This window comes from Syzygium oleosum, unplaced genomic scaffold (genome assembly GCF_021117445.2).
Source record: "Syzygium oleosum isolate NSW1041296 unplaced genomic scaffold, Sole_v2.1 Sole_v2.32, whole genome shotgun sequence".
Lineage (NCBI taxonomy): Eukaryota > Viridiplantae > Streptophyta > Magnoliopsida > Myrtales > Myrtaceae > Syzygium > Syzygium oleosum.
The window spans coordinates 2,877,026-2,896,609 of record NW_026607516.1 but is presented as its reverse complement, the minus strand read 5'-3'; the positions used below and the strand labels follow the sequence as shown (position 1 = coordinate 2,896,609).

The following is a 19,584-nucleotide window of genomic DNA, read 5'->3' as shown; positions in this document are numbered from 1 at the left end:
CTCACCCAGATGAGGTGAGGGTGTCGCTGGCCCTAGCCGGCCCATAGTTGGGGAAAAATGAAAGTAAAGGAAAGAAAAAAGAAAATAAGGAAAAGAAAAGAAAAAACAAAAGAAATTATTAAAAAAACTAAAAATTATCCACGTTAGCACGGCCATATCACGTAGGGCAGCTGGCATCCATGTCAACGATTTTCGGCCAAAATTAGCCAGATGAATTATATTGGCAAATCGTCAAAATGTTTAAGACTTAATTGGCACAATTATTTGATCAAAAAAAAATTGGCACAGTTGAAAGATTTCTGATTGAATTGATTAAGTACAATAGAGTTTGGACTTTTTTTTTTATACTTTTCCCATGTAATTATGGTGCTCGATGTATCTCTTGTATCCTATACTATGTCCAAGCCACTTGTTTACATAACAATTAATGTGAACTGCTTTATTCCAATTAGCGACACTTTACTGAATTTATGAGCTTAGTGCATGCACAATCAGACAGTGAAGTACGGAATATGGAAAATGGAAGATGGAAGATGGAAGATGGAAACATGTTAAGAGAGCAGAGGACGAGCTCATGATCCTCGTTGGTCGGTCGGTCGGTATTTGGCACTGGCAGGACATGTGACCCTCCCATTCTGAGGGACACAACCATAATCGTTTCAACCTGGATTTGAATTCTTCACACCTCTATAGGGAAACCCAGTTACAAATACACGTTTTTTTTTCAATCTTGTGAGGGGTGAAGCAACTTGGGATGGACGGAAGAGAGACCAATCAGCTAAAGGGTTTTGCTCAAGACAGTTCAATGAGTCATTTAACTGATTTCTGTCAAAGATTTTGTGCGGTGGATGTTGGGAGCGCACAGTAAAAGCCCGATACCTTTCGCCTAGTGCGCACAAGCCCGATACCTTTGGTCTGAGGAGATTGTCAAGAAGGAGTTGAAATCCGAGCCCGTCAATATATTCAGTTGGACCCACCTCCACTCAAAAGTTTAAGCTAATGAGTTATGGGTCAACTAAGATATATTACTAGCTTCACGCTACATAAATTCTCCAACGCGGAACTTTTCTAACACAACTCGCACACGTGTATCCAATCACTGAACTCGAGATTTGACTTGACCATTTTTGGAGAAGCAGGACGTTTATACACGCAATTATAGAGAGACGGCAGCACGCGTTGGGGACCACGTGAAGCATTTTCGTGTGGCAGGGAAACCCAAGTGAGATTTTGCTTTTTGGTCCCTGGGGATTCCAAGGTTCCAGTTCTGGCATGCGTTGTGACTATATTTGTGGAAACAGCCACGAACCGCCCACAAAGACGTTCACCGGCTACCTTTTTTGGTCTTTGCAACTTTCAAAGTCTGAATCTCCTGGTTCTTCAAGGCGAAGCTTCTCTGATACCAGTAGCACCATTATCACATGTTTTGTGGAAATTCCCCGCCCTCTCCTGAGGAAAAATGCTTATCACGGTAAAGCCATGAAGTACTCGACTTCTCCATCCTGTCTCAACCTATGTAGGTCTTACATGGATTTCGAGTATTTGACATTATTGCGCGTGATTAGATTCGATTCACGAAACTCAAAGAATTTCACACCTGTTAAATGGAGATCATGTGTATATAAGAACGTATAAGACTCACTGTTAAGCGATATGGAATATTTCAACATGTACAAAGCAACTCTTGTTCTCACTCTTTTGAAAAACTTAAATTGCTTAGAATTTTTGTAAATCCTACAGCACACTATCAATTAAAGCCTATCGTTGGTTTATTTATTTCTCTATTTATTTTGCTACGAGACGAATAACCATCATTTCAAGCTTAATTTTCTAGTTTAGATCTTAAATTTTTATGATTGTTGATGTTAAACTTTTTACAATCTTATGTTTAAGATCTACAACCATTTTGATATATGGTTGTGATTTATAACATATTTTGCGCGAGATAACTTGTTGTTTGAATAATACTATCGCAGGTTTCATCTGAATCATGGATATCTGACTATTCTATTGATTTGGCTTTGGAGTTTTATGCCAAACTAGTGGCTGATCTAGGACAGGTTTGGAGAATGATTGAGTGTTATCGTGACGAGTTTGAGATAAAGCCAATCATCCCGAATATATCCTGCTTCGGGTCTCAAATTTCCATAGTCACACCCCTCTCGTCATTTAGCATACCATTTCTATATATGAAAAGTTCAGGAAATTTTTTAAACGTTCAACCCAAAAGCTCAAATTATTAGGTTGAAGGAAATTACATATATCTTATAAGGCCCAATCGAATATAATAGTCAAGTGATGCGGTATACTTTCTTTTTTTTAACATCTCCTCTCACGTGTAAGCAAGTCTAAAATTGTAGGGATGAAAGGCACATGGAATAGTCAAGTGACGTGCAATAATAAGCTAAAACACACTCATGTACACGATCTAAAACCGACGAACAAAGGCCTGTGAAAATGAAGAATTTGGAGTCGCGTATATGCGAAATAAACCTAGGGCATGAAGGATCAATGCGGAAGCCTGGTTCTAATATTTTGTAACAATATCAAATCCAAAAGTTTATTCCTTATTCACAAATGATCTCCCTAACACCTTTGCGTTGACTATTTTAGCATGATGATTTCATCGCCAACCTTTTTTTTTTTTGTCCAATCAGCACTAGATTACGAACATGCAAGATTCTTTTCACTTGACTTTGGCCTATTTGTCTCCATGAAGTCATAGAAGACACGCAAGCAATTACGCTTGATCTTCCAACAACTCCTTTGAATTGAATAGTGGAATTTTCTTTCATCTTTCGCATGGGCTCGCCATGTAAATGATCCGCTGCCTATAAATAGGGGGCAATCTCCGGTATTATCTCTCAAGATTGTCCTAGGATTGAGAACTGACTAAAGTGTAGTTCAGCTCTTATTCTGTAAGGAAAACAGTTTTAACATACAGACATCAATGGAATTCGCAAGTGAGAAAACACACGAGTCGCTCTCGAAGATTGCCAGGAATGACGGGCATGGTGAGGATTCTCCATACTTTGACGGATGGAAGGCATACGATCAGAACCCCTTTCACCCAACTCAGAATCCTGATGGAGTCATTCAGATGGGTCTTGCCGAGAATCAGGTCTGGTAGTGGCAAAAGCTCTTTGTTATAATAATCAGCTTTCAGTGATGATATATATGACGTTGCCGTAAGACAGTAGCATACATTGCCCATTCGCACACTCTCACACACATGGCTTCACAACTTTGTTAATGGTACCCATTTTCACCATCTTTTGCCTCATCGTTTGCAGCTTTGCTTCGATCTGATAGAAGAGTGGATAAAGAACAATCCTACAGCATCCATTTGCACTTCCGATGGGGTTGGCAAGTTCAAGGACGTTGCCATTTTCCAGGACTATCACGGCCTCCTGGAATTCAGACAAGTAAGTTGTAGGCAGCCAAAGAGTAAACATTGTCTCTCTAATTAAAAGGAAATGATAGGCCTTTGTTACTTACTAGAAGGGCATTATATTGCGTCTCTCAGGCCGTCGCCAAGTTCATGGGAAGGGTCCGACGCGGCAAGTCGACATTTGACCCGAATCATATCGTTATGAGTGGTGGAGCGACTGGAGCAAGCGAGACGCTCATTTTTTGCTTGGCTGATCCTGGTGATGCTTTCCTCGTTCCTTCCCCGTATTATCCAGCGTAAGGATTCATGCTCCCATCTCGTCTTCTGCTCTATATATTATTTTATGTAAGTAGTTAACTCACGTATAGCCCTCAATGAGTAATCCGAAAAATATGTAGTAGGGTCTATGAATGGTAAAATTAATGAAACTCTGCAGAAAATCAAGCTGGCAAATAGTCATCGAAGAAAAGTAAGTTCTGGTGCACAGCTCATCTGAATCGAATGGGAACAAAAGAGGAAAGCTTCAGAATTCAAGTCCTAGGAAATTATCCTTGCCCAAATGGTGCCTCAGATTCCGCTAGGAATTGCTTCGTCCGTGACTAAGAGAGATCAATATTTCCAAGTCTAGAAAAGTCGCTGCTTTGACCTGGGAACTTGATCAGGTCAAAGCAATGGTAAATGCCAATAATACTTGGTAGCAATCGTAAGGTTGGTCAAGCAGAGAAATACGATAGAGATATCGCATCCTGATGAGCTTATTATAGCAGAATAGAGTGGACCCAGACCAAATCTTCCGCATGCTTGAACTCATGACTTAATTAATTCCAATAACATTCAAACTTGACAACCACGTTCATTTTTGCTAACCACTGCAGCCAGAGATGGAACATAAAGATGGAAAAAAAATTTAACCCGACACCCTAAATTTTCCAAGTCGTCCAAAATCAATTCCCCCAAATTTTACCAAACTTTTAGAAGACCTCCTTCTCCCAAAGAAGAAAAAGTTGAAATTCTCCTCTTGCAACGTAGCTTTTTGTCATATAATCTTTCATTAGATATTGATACTGTTTAACATATTTTACTATGAATTCTTCGCTACATTTCCACCAACTTTCTCACATTTTCACGCTTGGTAATTTCAACGTTGGTTCTTGGAGAAGTTTGACGCTGACCACTTAACAATTTTTAAAGCTTGTCACGATACTTACTAAGTATGTTTATTCTCACGTATACTTGTCCTATGATGTAATTCTCATGTACTCGTCTCTGGTTTTCATATTCTTTTCCCTCAGATTTGATAGGGACCTAAGATGGCGCACTGGCGTACGGATAATTCCGGTTGACTGCGACAGCTCCAACAACTTCCAAGTAACCCTGGCACAGATAGAATCAGCATACACCAAGGCCAAAGAAGCCAACATCAACGTAAAAGGAGTGATCTTAACAAATCCATCAAACCCGCTCGGAATCACTTTGAGCAGAGAAACACTCACCAGCCTGTTGAGCTTCACTTCCGAAAAGAACCTCCACATGGTCTGCGACGAAATATACTCGGCCTCGGTCTTCAATTCCCCGGCCTTCACGAGCATCTCGGAAGTAATGCAGGAGACCGAATGCAATCCCAATCTTGTCCACATTATCTACAGTTTGTCCAAGGACATGGGGCTCCCTGGCTTTCGCGTTGGCATAATCTATTCCTACAATGATCAAGTGGTCCAGTGCGCAAGGAAAATGTCGAGTTTCGGGTTGGTCTCTTCGCAGTCTCAGCATTTGCTTGCTTCCATGCTCTCCGATGAGGTCTTTATAGAGAAATTCCTAGAAGAGAGCCCAAGGAGATTGGCCAAGAGGCACGGTCACTTTGTCAAAGGACTCAAGCAAGCGAATATACATTGCTTGGAAGGGAACGCCGGTCTTTTCCTGTGGATGGATTTGCGTCACCTTATGAAAGTACCAACGCTCGACGCCGAGATGAAGCTGTGGAGGGTGATCATAGAGGATGTGAAGCTCAATGTATCACCTGGGTCCTCTTTCCATTGCCCGGAGCCCGGGTTTTTCAGGGTTTGCTTCGCGAATATGGATGATCACACAGTGGAAGTCGCGCTTAAGAGGATTAGAGAGTTTGTGTCTAAGCGCAGTGAAAATGCTGATGACAAGAAATTGTTGAAGAAGAAGCATTGGCGAAACACGAATCTCAGGCTGAGTTTTACGTCCAGCAAATGTGATGAGAGCTTGATGTCTCCTCACCAGAGAATGTCCCCTCACTCACCAGTGCCTCACTCGCCACTGGTTCGAGCGAGGACATAGAGTGGCCATATTTGCTTTGTTCTGTTATTTAGTGGAGTATTCTTAACCATTCCGTAGAATAAGTTTTTCCCAAACTATTAGGAATTGAGTTGTGACCAACCAATTCTTTTTCCCATTTGCTTGGATGCCGTGTCAGGTTTTTCGTGGAACCTTTAAGCGTTTCATTCCTAGAAACAGATCCGTCCTTCTGCTTGTCCTAGTCCCATGGGGAAGAATCCCTGGTTCAGATTATTTGATGTATTTTTTTTGTTTGGTCGAAATATTTGATGTATTCGTATCTCATTAATGAAGTATGTGTTTTATTTCAAATTTATGTTATCCTCGTATTATCTTATTTTGCAGTATTTCAGCGTGAGAGGCAAAAGTTGTGTTAGAGATATATTTAGGATTTATATTTCTCTTGATTGATACTGATTGATTGTACTAAATATTTTGTTACTTTAGATAGTCGTCATATAAAGCTTATAAATAGGCTAGTGTATTCCTCACTTGATAATGTACCAAATATTATACTTTTCTATCATCGTAATTCTCAACTTGGTATAAGAGCCATTGTTTTTTAATGAAGCGTCCATCGAGTCTATTTAGTAAGCCAACCGCATTGGTCGTGTCTCTTCATGGTGGTGGCCACGACGCCAACCGCACTAGCCTTGTCGCTCCTAGTTCTACGCCAAGACCGAAACCTTCAGTTGTTGTCCGGCATAGTTCCACTGCTCATTTCGAAACACTGACACCATCATCAGACTCGCCGCCCTCAAATGATCCAAACCCTAAAATTTCGTCTCCAACAAATGCTGGAAGCCACCAGACGCGCCGCCGCGTCTTGGACCGAGGAGCTTGCCGCTGTTTAGCAGTGATTTGGAAATCTAGTGCCGAGTATTTACAAAAACAAACACCAACGCACGACTCATTGCTCTTTGCTGAGGCATCTCATGAAATTTCACGGCACATGCCCTCAGGCGCCGCCAGAAGCTCCCGCGTGGGATCCACACGCCATGGGCCCTCCACACGTGCTGACATCATCAGCCGCGTCATCTCTTACCGCTGACCACGTTGCGTTGACCGATTCAGCTCAGACTGGCCGGACCGATTCCATCGCATTTCTGACATGTACGATCATTTTCATTTTGGCATGCTAAGTCCATTTTTTGGCTCTATTTTCTCCGTATCGGCTCTCTAGGTAGCGTGGATCGCTATAGAGCTCGACTAGTAACAAAAGACTTTACTCAAGAGTATGGTATTGATTATGATGAGATCTTTACTCCTATTGCTCGTCTTATTTCTATTCGTAGTCTTCTTGATTTTGCCGCTGTTAAGCATTGGCCTCTATTTCAAATGGATGTTAAAAATGCATTTCTCATTTGCGATCTCACAAAAGAAGTTTATATGGTACCTTCTTCTAGATACACTCATTCATCTAATAAAGTGTGCCGATTACGTCAAGCATTGTAGGCTCCCCGTGCATAGTATTCCAAGTTTAGCTGAACCATAAAATCTCTTAGTTTTAAATCCAATTCTTAGGATCGTGGTCTCTTTGTTCGGCATACTCATCATGCATATATTATGCTGCTTTTATATGTGGATGATATGGTTATTATTGACGATGATCAAACTGACATTACCAAACTCCGGCAATATCTCAGTAAACATTTCGAAATGAAAGATCTTGGGCGACTCAGCTATTTTCTAAGCTTGGAGGTTGCGTCTGATGCTTCTAGTTATTATCTTTCAAGCAAAATATGCCACTGATCTTATTTCTCGAGCTAACCTCACCAATAAGAAGATTGCTTCCACTCCCATTGAGTAGAACGTCAAATTCAATGGCATTGATGGAACTCTTCTTCCGAATCCTACACTTTATCAGCAGTTGATTGGTAGTCTTATATATCTCACTGTTACTCGTCCTGATATCGCCTATGTTGTTCGCATTGTTGGTCAGTATATGACCACACCTCATACAACTCATTTTGCTGCAGTCTTCAAATTGTTCAATACTTCACTACGTCAAGGGTACGTTATTTCATGGCCTTCACTATTTTGCTCATTTTATATTGGAGTTGACAGCTTATTTTGACGTTGGCTGGGTTGGTGACCCTCAAAATCGTTGCTCCACTACAAGCTACTGTTTCTTTTTGGGCAACTCACTTATCTCATTGCGTAGCAAGAACCAAACCACTGTTGCTCGCTCTAGTACAGGATCATAATATTAAGCTCTCGCTAATATGATATCGAAGTTACTATGATTGCGGTGGCTACAAGAAGACATGGGAGTGTGTCATCATAGCGGAACAATCATTCACTGCCACAACCGAAGTGTTATCCAAATTGCACATGATGATGTTTTCCATGGACGCACCAAGCGCATTGAAATAGAGTGTCATTTCATCCGATATCACGTTCTTCACGGCATCGCTCTACTTGTCTCTACTTCATTAGCTGAATAGTACTGATATCCTCACTAAGACATATCCACTTGGGCATTTTCTAAATCTATTCTCCAAACTCAATTTGACATCTTTCACATCATCTTAAGTTTGAGGGGGATGTTAGAGATATATTTAGGATTTATAAATCTCTTGATTGATACTAATTGATTGTACCGAATATTTTGATACTTTAGATAGTCGTCATATAAAACCTATAAATGGGCTCGTGTACTCCTCACTTGATAATGTACAGAATATTACATTTTTTTGTCATCATAATTCTCAACTAGTTGCATTCATATTTTGGAAAATAAAAAAAACACACACACACACAATTTTTCCTTCTTATTGTTTATCAGTAACGCAGTTTTTCCTTTGGCCTAGGCAAATAACGATTACATTAATAATAAATTAATTACAAAATAGAACCAAGGCGAAAATTCCTAGTAAACATTACAAGGGAAAGCCACTGGTAAGTTAAACAGGTTGAACCTATAATTAACGAAAATCGTGTAGAACCAAGACAGAAATCGACGTGCACCCTATGTCTATTGCAATGGACAACCATGCTTTAATGTCGAATTTGTTGAATTATGTCTCGAGGAGTTTGAACCGTTTACGGAATCCGCACTTGTGCATTAAAAGACAAAATAGAGGGGGCACGCTTATTTGATATATTTATATTTATGGTCAATAAGGGTGTGCATGACAACCATTCTGTGCCCGGGAACTATTTCTGAACAGAAATGATTTTTTTTTATTCTGTGCCCGGAAACAATTTCTGAGCATTTGAAGACGTTTGGTAACTGTCCAAAATTTCTATTCCTGGAATAGAAAAAGAACATAAATGCGTTTGGAAACTGCAGAAAATTTCTATTCTAAATTTTTTTGAAGTGCTTTTTAAAACTTGGTATTAATTCTCATGGAGCACTTACCAATTTTATTTTTTTCTTGTAAGTGAAGGAAACATGGTGCTATGTATAAACATGGTATATAGTTGGTACAAACTCTTCCCTCTATCACTCCTAGCAGTGTATACCGTATTTTGACTTTACCGTATTTTTGCTCCTATCGAAGAACCTGGAATTAGAATGGAAACATTACTCCAAATCCAAATATTAGGTGAGTGCTTGTATTGAAGACTTTAAGATGAATCTTATCTAAATCCTTTTCCTTTTTTTCATTATGGAGAAAATTTTTGTGGATGTTTTATTAGTTAAAACTTTAGGTATCACAAAGAAGTGCTGGCAGAAACTTATGTAAGTCCAACTTCCCCCTAAGCAACTACCTAAGCAATCTTGTATAAACAATTTTGACTGGACTAAAATTGCACCTTGAGTTACTAGATTTTTCGTTGATCGACTCATGTCATACCATCAGTAAAGTACATGTAATAAAACAAAAGGAAATGACAAAAGTACATGTAAGGATCCTCTCCCATCGTCATGTAGTATTTAAAAATAATATTACAAAATTCAGAAACACAAATCATGGAATCTCAGGCAGATTGTAATCCCTTGCCATTTTATTTGCAATACTTTTCCTAAGCATGTTTATCTCAGCTGCTTGCTCAAGTGGTGTATCATCCGCAACCTCCACTTCTCTAGCTCCAAATGGGTAGTCTGGATCTCCATAATGGGAAAAGTTTTTGTCCATCTTGTCCTCCTCACGAATGTAATAATGGAGAGCACAACATGCAATTACAATAAGTTAAAGGATAAAATAATCAAACTTACATATACAATGAAATCAAAATAATCAAAAGTTAAAAGATACCTTGATGTGAGATTCCCAAATACTTGGATCGTCGACAACAACAGTTTTATTCACATTATCCCAGCCAAATCCAGATTGCGGAAGAAGCTTCTAAAACTACCATACTGTTTCCTTAGTTTGTTCACCTTGTTCTTCAACTGAACTAGGGTATATTGGTATCCTGACTGTTTAATGAATTCAGTCCGTATATTATTCCACCCAACTTTATTGTAAGTAGAAGATGTGCGATTTCCCTTTTTGACCTCCTCAACCAACAAACTTACAAACATGTTGGTTAAAGGCTCAGTCCACTTTGCATTGAATATCTCTTTTTGAGATGCCATGTAACCTTGCTAGATTGAGAATCATATGAGTCATGCATTAAATCAATAACATAGTCATGTAAAGATAAGAGAAGAGAAAAAAATCACGCCCCGCAGAACATCCAAGCATATCACTAGTCAGATGATGTTCCCACAGTTCGTCGGATGCTGATCAATAAAGCTTTTCAAGCTTTTCCTCCATCGAAGGACCCATAGGAACACGACCTGCTTACAAATTACTCGAACGACCCGAGCGAGCAGATCGCTAGAAGCAAAATACGCGAGGAGGAAGGGGCCAGGAAGAGCGACAGGAGACGCCACTCGACACAAGAACTAAGGGAGATTATAAGGTATGGAAGTTGACACGAACAAGATCATTTATTATATGGTGCTTCTTCGGATGTTACACACGCACCCAGGAATCAATTTTGAATAAAACCTCGGCAGTCCATACATACAGCTTCTTGATGATGACAAAACATGCAGAGACGACAGTAGAAGATAAGGTGCAGGGTATCTGACTCCAAAGAACATTTACAATACATACAACTTCTTGACTAGTGATATGCTTGGATGTTCTGCGGAGCGTGATGTTATTGTCAACATATAACTCACTGTAAGGATAATTCAGATACAACAAGCTTGCTCACTGACAACTATTGAAAAGTACACCCAAACAGCAATGCAAATTCAATATGCTTGCCTAGACACTAGAATGTTAATACTCCTAATGGTCTTCTTATGCGCATACTGCACAATATAATGCACCTACAAAACAAATACAGATTGTCCACCATGAATAACCACAAGAAAGTCTGCCTTTGCGATAACCACAGGTGAGGATTTTACCTTTGCGAATCAACTTGGACAAATAATAGAAAGCACTGGACAGAAGCATGGAGCTGAATCCAGGCGTAACGAACTTCTACTCAAATTGACTAATCACCAATTAGCTTGTTCAATCTGATAAAAAAAACAGAATAACCATTTAGTAAATGAAAATCACCACCCCAATGCAAAAGGATCGCCGTTGTGAAAAGCAACAGAAAATTAACACGAGACAATTACCAATGACCAACACCATATCACCATAGTTGCATAAAACAACTTCGAGCGAGCGCGGCCCTCACCCAGATTCGCAAGGGCGGTGGTCGCTCGAGCGAGAAGGAGCCCAAATGGGCGAGGGCAGCGCCCGCTCGAGCCTCGCCGACGCCCAGATCGGCGAGGGCCGCGAACGCGCTCGCTTGGGCAACCATCGCCGATCTGGGCCAGGGCTCGCTCAAGCGAGCACGGCCCTCGCCGATCTCTGGGCGACGGCGAGGCTCGAGCGAGCGCGGCCTCGCTCGAGCGACCGCGCCCTCGCCCAGATTCGCGAGGGCGGTGGTCGCTCTAGCGAGAGCGAGCCCAGATGGGCGAGGCTAGCGCTCGCTCGAGCCTCGCCGTCGCCGATTTGGGCAAGGGCTCACTCGAGCGAGCGCCGCCCTCGCCGGTCTGGGCGACGGCGAGCTCGAGCGAGCGCAGCCCTTGCCCACTCGCTCCAACTTGCCGTCGCCCAGACCGGCGAGGGCGGCGCTCGCTCGAGTGAGCCCTTGCCCAGATCGGCGATGGTTGCTCGAGCGAGCGCCGTCGAACGAGAAGGAGCAGAAGGAGCAAGTCATCAGCAAGAACTTACCTCGAACGAGAAGGAGCAGCCTCGTCGGTGTCGGTGAAGGAGCAGCCTCGTGGGTGAAGGAGCAGCAGTGGTGAAGGAGCACAGTAGAACGAGCTTTGAGCAGGAGAGGAGTAAAAAGTGATTCCAAAATTGTTTCTTATTTTGGAAGCTCAGCGCTTCCAAAATTGTTTCTTATTTCTGTGCCGAGAAACAAGAAGCTAGTTTTTTTTGTTTCTTGTTTCTCCTCCAAAATTGTTTCTGGACATAAATTTTTGTAAAAATGTGCCGGGGAATAAAAAATTTACCAAACGCATTTCTGTTCCCAAACTATTTCTGAGAACAAAAGAACAGAATTTTTTACTATTTGGCACGTTACCAAACGGGCCCTAAGTGGACTTTACCTTATACTCATGGGCTTGCAAAAGAAAGACAAGTGGGGCCCAAGGGAAATTAGAAAAAAAAAATAGAAAACAGAAAAGATATATGGTCTTCTTTGTTTTGAGCCCTAGACTAGCCCTAGGTCCTTCTATCAGGAGGGGAGCCGCACAAAACAGAGAAAAGAAAGTTGTGGGTCTTCTTCCCTCTGCTCATCAAGTCTAGCCGCAAGTGAGGTTGAGGGAATAGTGACCGCACAGTAGCTCTTCCCTTGGAGCAGAACGTGGGTTTCAAAATAAGAGTACAGTAACTCTCCTCGAGTGGCCGGCACACGAAGAACGAAGCCACGTTCGAATATGTGAATTTATGCCGTGAGTCTTTTATATCCATTCAAGTTGTTTATTTGTAAACACTTGGGATTTGGGTTTAATCTAGTTGCGAAAAACACTCGAGCGTGTGAGTGAGCGATTGTAATTTGGATTCTCCGATTATTAGTGAATTATTTGCTGGTGGCTCTCCTCGTGGATGTAGGTACCGATACATCGGAACGAACCACGTAAATCTTAGTTGTCCTTTATGCTCCTGGTTATTTCTTTGGTAATTTCGCAATTGACTTAATTTGCAAGATCCGGGTTAACTTACACATTAGTTAATATTATAACAGAATTAATGTCCCGCATGAAGTCGGCAGCGGCTTAGATTCTTAGAACATGAGTGTTAGAGGAAGTAGATCCCGGAAGGAGCCAATAAGTTTGATCTATTTTCACTCAAAAGTCTAAGTCATTTTATGAGCAAAATTAGGTATCATCGATTGCTTCTTTCATCTCCGGACATCAAATGTGAAATTCCTTCCTGTCACCCCCCACTCATGTACGTACACTCGACGCCGAGTCAGCCAGAGCGGAAGCGATTGAGCTTATTCAATCGCTAACAATCGCAAACGTTTGAAGCGTCGCTAGAATGTCTTAGTACCTACACCAAGCCAATCGCAAGTTTACTTCGATTGAAAAGGACAATCCCCCATGATATACATCAGACCAACCATGTCGATCTGTCCCCGTCATGTATTCAATCGATTATGGCACTCTTGTCGAAATAAGGAGATCGGATCAAATCCACACTTCGACAAAAGGGTGCCTAATGTTTCGCCAAACGAACGACGTGTAATCTTTACCTTTTTCAGACCGAGAGCAAAGCATGGACACCAAACTTGCCTTTTCGGAATGTGAAAGAGACGGCGGGCTTTGATTTTGAGTCACCGTGGTCGGACGGGCAAAGCAAGTGGGCACCGCAGGTGGTCGCCCTTGGGGAGCACGGAAGGGGCAATTCACGTTCGATTGCGTCACGCACGTAAACATGCTAAGACCTGACGAACAACATCTCCGTTCCTGCCTAGTGTTCTTCCTTGCCGTGCGGGGCTGTTTCTGTGCACGATGATCGTTCTCTTCTCGCCCTTTCATGTAGAAGGGTCAGCTCGTTTCTGTGCACGATGAATGATGAGGAACTGGCGCCACGCGCAGGCCTTGACGCGATCCAAAATGGGAAGCGCACAAAGGAAAAGGGAAAATTACCCAATCAGTCCCAAATCTATTATACGGATATATCGATTCAGTCTTAAACCTTTCAATTTTGCCAGTTTAATCCTAAACCTTCACGCGAAGATATAATGCAGTCACTCCGATCAATTCTCACCCGGAAATCGCTGACATGGCGGTCCAGTCATCGCCGGCCGTCCTACGTGGCACACCCCACACCTCAGCGAACTCCGGTGCAATTGTCTCCTGAGCATATGATTGAGCCTTATGTGGATAAAGTGCAATTAGTTTGCAATTAGAGTCTCCAGATTAATGCTCATTGGGGAAGTTTTAGAGCTAAAGCCCTAATTTGGCATAAGGCTCATTTCATCCCAAGGTCAAACGGAGGGAGTTGACCGGTCAATTGGGGCTGAGTCATCACGGGCCGGATTGGCCCAATTGGTGGGTCCGGGTGGGGGCCCTACTAACCCTGAATGTTGACATTGTTGCACAATTGCTCCCTAGTTTTGAAAAGTTACAAATTACCCTCCCAACTTTGGCACCGTTGCATCATAGCCTCCGAACTTTGAACGAATTACACCCATAAATTTTGAGTTTTGTTGCAGTATTTTCATCCGTATAGTCGTTAAGTTTTACCTGAAAATGGATTAACTTAGTTTTCCTAACCAAAATGACCTCTACTATATTTTCTTAACTTCATCAACAATGCATCCTCTCTATTTCTTGATGTCATTAGTCATGTGATGTAGGTTATTTTCGGGTGAAAAAAATGAATAACCATTTTAAGTAATGCTTTACGGTTTTATAGGCAAGAGGGTAACATGTACCTTTTCAAACTTCAGAAGTTTCCGGCCAAAAAAAAAAAGTGTTCAAAAGTTAACATACAACGGCTCCAAAGTTGAGGGAGTAATCTGTTGCTTTTCAAAGTTCGGGGATAATTGTGCAACGATACCAAAGTTCAAGAGGTTTTTGAGCAATTATCCCTCAATTTTTTTTTAAGTGGGTTGGCCCTAGACAAGCAATTCTATTTTTTGGCACGGTTGGTCCACTTGGATCTCTCATTCTTTTAAGTGTTTAAAGTAATGCTAACGATTTCTTGAAATCATTGCCGGACTTAGACGATGGTTTTTGGACCCAAGAAAGGGTTCGGCCTATTGGGCCCGGCAAAGCCAGGCCTAGCTTGCCTCTTGACCCGACATGATCTGAATCGTATAAATCAAACGTGAAATAAAGTCACCAAGATGAGTCACTTGATAGCAATGAGAAAATTTTCTTATAAGTGTGATCTACATTTAAGGCATCAACCAGACAAGATCTACTGGACTTCAACAGCTGGAGGAAAACTATGTAGACCCTAGAAAGCATCTTAAGGATAGTGTATCGTTAGAATGGATAGAAGCATGAATTAGTATTGTCAATGTAGAAAAAGACTCTCCTTTTTGTATTCAATGAATATTTTTTCTGTACATTTACAATGCTCAATCCTGTTATATATATAGGACATATGACAACCCTAATTAGGAGATATACAATAGGAAGGATTCTATACTAGGAAGAAATCTATAAAAATGCCTAACAAATAGGCTAAAATAGCTCACGACCACAGTCAATACACGCTTAAAATTGATATCCGATTTGGAACCAATCGGCTGCATATAGTGATCGTGCAATGACGTGGATAGTGAATATCCAAAACATTTAGCTGCAACTTTTGCTTAAAGCCAGCACAAAATAGTCAATAGCGTGCAAACACGAAGAAGAGACATTTTGGTTGAGTGGAGAGATCTCGTCAACTGTTTTGTTGGGTTCTTGCCTATTCTTTTCACCGTGAGATCGATCAAAGCGAACCCCATTGCAGGAAAATGCTGATGTCAAATTCAGAACAGACGTAGCCATCAACATTGACAGGGCTTTGCCGAGAAAATAAGAAGAAGAAGAAGAAGGCAATTTAGTTGCTGTAATTCGCCTTTACAGATCAGCATCTCACGCCTGACAAGTACGGTTTGAACAAATTAAGAAATGTCGGCATGGTGACAAGAGGAATCGAGAAGAGGAATGAGAATGCTGTAATATAATATGTTACTTTAACCTTGATTGTTTGATTAAAGACAAAAGCACCATATGTTTTTGCAGTTGTTGGGGGTCATGTGTTCAATGACGAGCTATTACATGAACGTCGTACCATGTGGTGGCACTCAGGACCAAAAAAAGTAGCATCAATGAATCAGCAGAGTCATGTTCAGTCACATGCTATAGCCCACACATGGCACGTTATATTTGTACAGAAACAGGAATAAGTTGCTGCAATTTTTCTAATTTTTATCGAGGAGCCTAGTTTTCTATACGAAAAGAAGTGTCTGGCTGAGGAAATGGCATGTTGTTATCGCTGTTCTGCTCATTAAAACCAGATGGTTTTTTTGTCCTATTTTTTGGACCGACCATTTCAGTTTCGTGCATGGCCCCTAAAGAAGTTGCCTTGCTTTTTGTCCATTCAACATGACGCCGTCAAATCCCACCATGCCCGTATTAGTCGCTCCACATCAGCAACAGGTAAAGGGCGGTGAGATTCTGAAAAGATAAAGACATTTAATGAAACACTGACCCACCAGGGATTCTCAATACAAGAAGCTATGATGGATCGAGGACAAACCGGCTTTTCAAAGAGGCAAACCACAAATCATTGGGACGCTAGAAATGAACTGTTAACAAGAATGTGAGATTGGGATTACGCGGCATTAGAAACATGGGCCATACCAATCTTGTTTGACAATGGAATTGTGGCTAGTCGTCGTCGTCGTCATGCCTTGGTCTGGAATTTTCAATTCAAAATGGTTTAAATCTACTTAACACTGGCCGAGTCTATATGCTGCCAATGTAGTTGAGACATCGCATTGTGAAGATGGTAGTTGAGACATTGCCTTATTTTCTCTCTTTCAGGTGCATTAGTCAACATCCAACAAACACTCTTATGTTAGATGAAAGAAACAAATGTAAAAAGTTACATGAAAATACTCTTGTATTCATAGGATTGCCATATTAGATACTGAAAAAGCAGTGCGATCTAGGCAATGATACGTTTGAAAGCACAAAAACATTGCGATATGTCGACACTGTTAAAAAAAATCAAAAATTTTACCATCTTAGACTTGAGTGTAATTCCCCTAACAGATTTATGTAACATGATCAGCTAGCTCTAGCACGTAAGTGCCCAAGTAATAACAACCATAAGATACATCAAACAAAACTACTCTAGAGTCCAGAGTTACATACCTGATGGGGCCACAAAATTTTTTATTTATTCTCCCTGCATATCATTGAATAGGCTCAAGTAAAAATGAGGCAATCTTTATATACACTACAGCGATCCTCGGACCCATGCTCAGACGAGGGTGTTTGCCTCTCTATACACCGATGATACTCAGTTCCCATCATCACCTGCTAGAACCTGAAGCAACCCCCCACTCAAAAACTCCTCTTTATTTTATTTATCAACAGATGACACAAGCATTTGGATTCTCCTCCATGCTCTGGACATAGTAATAGGTGGTCATCTGAGGATTGTACGCCCTGTATGCCCTAACAAGCTCAAGGACAGGGTCAGGCTGAGGCACCGGAGGCTTCTTCGGCTCTTCCTCTTTCTTGGGTTCTTCTTTTTTGGGCTCATCTTTCTTGGCTTCTTCCTTCTTCGCCTCCTCCGGTTTCGCTTCTTCTTTCTTGGCCTCTTCCGGTTTTGCTTCCTCTTTCTTGGCCTCTTCCGGTTTTGCTTCCTCTTTCTTCTCAGGCTCTTTTGCTGGCCCCACTGTGATTATGTCCGTTTGCCAGTACTTGCGCAACTTGCTCACCACATTCACTGGGTCGACTGTTCCGATCACTGTTAGTTTCTTCTCCTTCATGTCCATGGAGATGGAGTCGATCCCTAGAAGATTAGATTCATGTGAATGAATTGTTCCATCACAGTTTCGTTTCTCGCCTAAACAGATGGTACCCGTAGATTTCAGAAGGGAAAACTATCGGTTCTTTTTTAAGTTCACCATCCACTGTAGCATGAGAAAACCAACAAATATGACTGGACAAATCAAGGAAAAAATTGAGGAGCAATCGCTTCTGATTGACATTATCAACGTGAAGTGCTCCAAGTCCCCTGAAAATAAGCTGTATTTGGTTTGGTGAGCCACTCAATTGGTCCTAGTGAAGATATGTGGATCCCATTTTTTATGCTTGAAATTAAATCACACCTCTATTTATTGAAAAAAAAAATGCTTGAGTTTATTTCACTCAGAAACTCCAAAAAAATCAAAAGAAGAAAGCACGCGAGCAAACTCACAAAAGTCACACTTTTCTTTTTCCAGCTCATTTCATAAGACAAAAGTCTAAATTAAAGGGAGGAGAACAGGCAAACCAAATAGTTTAAAGAAGAGGAAGCTTGAGAGGGGATAAAGAACCCTGAAGAGTAGAGACTGTCTTCATGGCCTTTTGCTTGGCTTTGTCATCTTGTAGATCCAACTTCACTACGAGCTTCTGCATATATAATTTCAGTAGATCCATATCAGCATCAATCAGCTCTCCTTCTCAACTTGTTTTAAATGACAAACGAAAAATAAACCCAAAAGAAGATCAGCTCAGTAAAACAATGTCAGATTAAGAATAATATAGCTCAAACAGATATCTGATCAGTTAACGAATTACACAACATCAAAGAGAAGAAAGGCTTCTAATTTGGACAGCCATCAACCTTTTGAAAAGAACCCTTTCATAACTCGTTCAGCAGAGAAAGAACTCTCTGATAACTCAGGACCAATCAATAAGAACATTCCTAGGAATTTTAAGAATATGGATCCTTTCATCAGCAACTATATTATTTAAGACAGAGCACATATCAGATCCTGGATCAGAACCCTTCAAAAGAAGATGAAACAAAAAGCAAACCCAACAAAAGTTCCATGCAGACTCAAGAACAACCGAATAAAAAAAAGGAATCTTGAAATGGTTCCTCGGCTGAAAAAGAACAGGAAGAACAATGAAGTACTAAAAGGTTTAACATTCGAGATTCTGAAGAGACGACGAGACCTTCATTGTAATGCCCTCCTTATCAAGGTATGCGGAGATCAAGACTGGAGATGAAGAGAGAAAGTTGGTAGTGAGTCAGAGGAGTGGAATGCCAACAACAACAAGAAGAGAGAGAGAGAGGGAGAGAGGGAGAAACAAATGGGTGTTTTGAGTGGAAAGTAAAGAGAAGACGTAATGGAATAATGGAGGAGTTGAAAAGGAATGGAGAGGTATCGACAGAGGGGGGGTTCAATGGCTGGCTGTGACCACAAAAATCCGGATCAAAACAAGAAATGCAGAGTAGGAGAGAGAAAAAGAAGGAAGGTTGAGAGAGAGAGAGAGAAGAAGAAGAGAGTGCACGTACGTATGTTTGAAGTGAGTATTATTAGGGTGGGAAGTGAAGGAGTCCATCAAATCTTAATTTTGAAAGGCACTGTGAAACAGAGCCATCCTTTTCCTGTATCCTACTTTCAGATCCACTCGGGGTTGATTGGTATGCCTTACATTCCTCCACATGTTAAAAAGGGGATTTTTAATCCGCCAACCATATTAACCTTTTTTAATCGCTTTGTTTTTCCTCCATCTGTATCCCAAGACGGTTCTTGAATTCAGTCCTTTCCTTTCTGTTCTGTTATTGTCCCTGAAAATGAGATACGAGGCTCATGAGTTTCCACCGCCTTAATATTTTTTCCATTACATACGGTCATTCCTCACCAAAATGAACAACTGCGCCCGAGCTTAAATGAGAAAGTATTTCATGTGACGGATACGCCACATG

The 19,584-nt window shown here is 41.2% G+C and overlaps 2 protein-coding genes across 3 annotated transcripts; one reads left to right on the top strand and one right to left on the bottom strand.

Moving 5' to 3' along the window:
• Positions 1 to 2,886: 2,886 nt before the first annotated feature.
• Positions 2,887 to 6,123, top strand: LOC115686962 (1-aminocyclopropane-1-carboxylate synthase-like). Of its 2 annotated transcripts, none has more exons than XM_030612402.2 (4): positions 2,887 to 3,121; positions 3,294 to 3,425; positions 3,527 to 3,687; positions 4,684 to 6,123. In XM_030612402.2, the coding sequence occupies exons 1-4, from the start codon at positions 2,951 to 2,953 to the stop codon at positions 5,693 to 5,695; spliced, it is 1,476 nt and encodes a 491-aa protein (XP_030468262.1). In that variant the 5' UTR covers positions 2,887 to 2,950; the 3' UTR covers positions 5,696 to 6,123. The 2 variants fall into 2 exon arrangements, with proteins under 2 accessions (XP_030468262.1, XP_056160406.1); XM_056304431.1 differs by lacking the exon at positions 2,887 to 3,121 and having other exon boundaries at positions 3,288 to 3,319; positions 3,364 to 3,425.
• Positions 6,124 to 16,873: 10,750 nt separating this feature from the next.
• On the bottom strand, positions 16,874 to 19,111 carry LOC115665419 (heavy metal-associated isoprenylated plant protein 39). Its single transcript, XM_030587308.2, has 3 exons — positions 18,828 to 19,111; positions 18,203 to 18,278; positions 16,874 to 17,676 (listed from the first exon to the last, which is right to left on the bottom strand). The coding sequence occupies exons 1-3, from the start codon at positions 18,831 to 18,833 to the stop codon at positions 17,249 to 17,251; spliced, it is 510 nt and encodes a 169-aa protein (XP_030443168.1). The 5' UTR covers positions 18,834 to 19,111; the 3' UTR covers positions 16,874 to 17,248.
• Between the last annotated feature and the right edge of the window lie 473 nt (positions 19,112 to 19,584).

Excerpts from the sequence above, each read along its gene's own strand:
- LOC115686962 (XM_030612402.2), top strand. The coding sequence starts at position 2,951 with ATGGAATTCGCAAGTGAGAAAACACACGAGTCGCTCTCGAAGATTGCC. Across the intron at positions 3,122-3,293 it reads TGGGTCTTGCCGAGAATCAG|CTTTGCTTCGATCTGATAGA; the intron begins GTCTGGTAGTGG and ends CATCGTTTGCAG. Across the intron at positions 3,688-4,683 it reads CCTTCCCCGTATTATCCAGC|ATTTGATAGGGACCTAAGAT; the intron begins GTAAGGATTCAT and ends CTTTTCCCTCAG.
- LOC115665419 (XM_030587308.2), bottom strand. Across the intron at positions 17,677-18,202 it reads GACAGTCTCTACTCTTCAGG|GGATCGACTCCATCTCCATG; the intron begins GTTCTTTATCCC and ends CTAATCTTCTAG.